The sequence below is a fragment of the Emiliania huxleyi genome (genome assembly GCF_000372725.1).
Source record: "Emiliania huxleyi CCMP1516 unplaced genomic scaffold EMIHUscaffold_512, whole genome shotgun sequence".
NCBI classification, from domain to species: domain Eukaryota; phylum Haptophyta; order Isochrysidales; family Noelaerhabdaceae; genus Emiliania; species Emiliania huxleyi.
Window position 1 is genome coordinate 33,371 of NW_005198153.1, and position 1,433 is coordinate 34,803.

A 1,433-nucleotide genomic window follows, 5' to 3' on the forward strand; every position below is an offset into this window, starting at 1 on the left:
TGACCCACCGGGGCGGTACGCTGCAGAAGGCACCCTCCCTCTCCCTCGCCGCACCGCGCACGAAGCTTCCCCGAACCTTCTTTTGCAGGCGAGCCAGAGGACCACTCCCTCTCCATCGCGCTGCTGCGGCTGTTGCAGCTGCTGCTCTCCTCGTGGCCCGCCTCGCTGCCGCCCGCGCGGTGCTCGCTCCTGCCGCCGCTCGGCGCGCTCCTGTCTGGCGCGCTGCAGACCTTCCAGCAGCGGCTGCTGTGCGACGCCGCCAGCCTGGGCGAGGAGGGGGCCGACTCCGACGGTCGCTCCTCGCACGCGCCTCCCAGACACCTCGCAGACTCCTCCCTGCCTGCCCGAAGCGGCAAGCGCCCTCCGTGTGCCCCACCCCCACCCCCACCCCCGCCCTGCCGCAGGCTCCTCGCTCGGGCTCGAGGCGCTCGTCTCGCACGTCTTCGACGTCCTCGCCGCGATGGCCTCCTCCTCGCGCCACCACAAGCTGCTGCTGCCGGCGCTGCCGCAGCTGCTCCACGGCGCGATCGCCTTCACGCAGCTGCCCGTCGCCACCGAGCAGGCCTTGGCTGACGGCCAGCAGCAGTGCCTGCTTCCTTCTCACTCCCTCCTCGATGGCGAGCCTCGATGGCGAGCAGGCGTGGGCCGACGACCTGCAGCAGTACCTCCTCGACGAGGAGGACGACACCTTCGCCTGCTCACTCCGCGTCGCCGCGCAGCAGCTGCTCGAGGAGCTCGTCGACAGCTGCGGCCGGCGTGTCGTCACGCCGCTCTGCGCCGCCGTCGAGAGGAGGCTGGCCGAGGCGCGGGGTCACACCCATCCAAGACGTGCACTCTCGGCCCTTGCTGCACACTGCGCGCCAGAGGGGTGCTCCGGCCTCGTCCTCCGGCCTCGTCCCGCACGCCGCCCGGACGCTGCTCTGTCCGATTCGCCGCATCCACAGGACGGCAGCTCCCCTCCCCTGCTGCGCTTGCCCGACGCCCGCCCCGCTCCCCGCAGGCGGACGCAGCGCGCGCACTCGCAGCAGGCGGCGGCGCGGACGCGCCCGCCGCCGCGGCAAGCTGGTGGCGGACGCGCGAGGCGTCCCTCATCGCGTTGGGCCTTGCTGCGCCGTCGCTGCTGCGCGCGGGTCGCGCTCACGCTAAGCGTGGCGATGCCGCGCCGCCCCCGCCGGTGACGGCCGAGAGGTTGGACCGAGCGGTGCCCGTCTCCGACACTTCCTAGACACTTCCGAGGGTCGCCCCCTTTCCCCGTCAGGCTGCTCTCCGAGCTCTTCCTCCCTGACGTGGCCCCCGCCGCGCCGCCGCTCCTCCGCGCCCGAGCGCTCTGCACCGCGGCACTCTTCTCCCCCGGCGCGTCGGCGGCGGCGACCCACCCGCTGCTGGTTGCCGCCGCCGCCGCACTCCAGCCGACCGAGCCGCCGCTCCTGCGT

General features: G+C 74.0%; 1 protein-coding gene across 1 annotated transcript in view; it reads left to right on the forward strand.

The window, feature by feature from the left end:
* The window catches only part of EMIHUDRAFT_470658 (hypothetical protein), a gene marked incomplete at both ends in the record, with an annotated part of 9,644 nt that overhangs the window by 4,226 nt on the left and 3,985 nt on the right, over nucleotides 1-1,433 (forward strand). Inside the window, 5 exons of the mRNA XM_005766374.1 lie at nucleotides 89-292; nucleotides 405-547; nucleotides 639-782; nucleotides 1,001-1,188; nucleotides 1,259-1,385. Coding sequence (XP_005766431.1) covers nucleotides 89-292; nucleotides 405-547; nucleotides 639-782; nucleotides 1,001-1,188; nucleotides 1,259-1,385 — 806 coding nt within the window. The remainder of the gene's footprint in view (nucleotides 1-88; nucleotides 293-404; nucleotides 548-638; nucleotides 783-1,000; nucleotides 1,189-1,258; nucleotides 1,386-1,433) is intronic.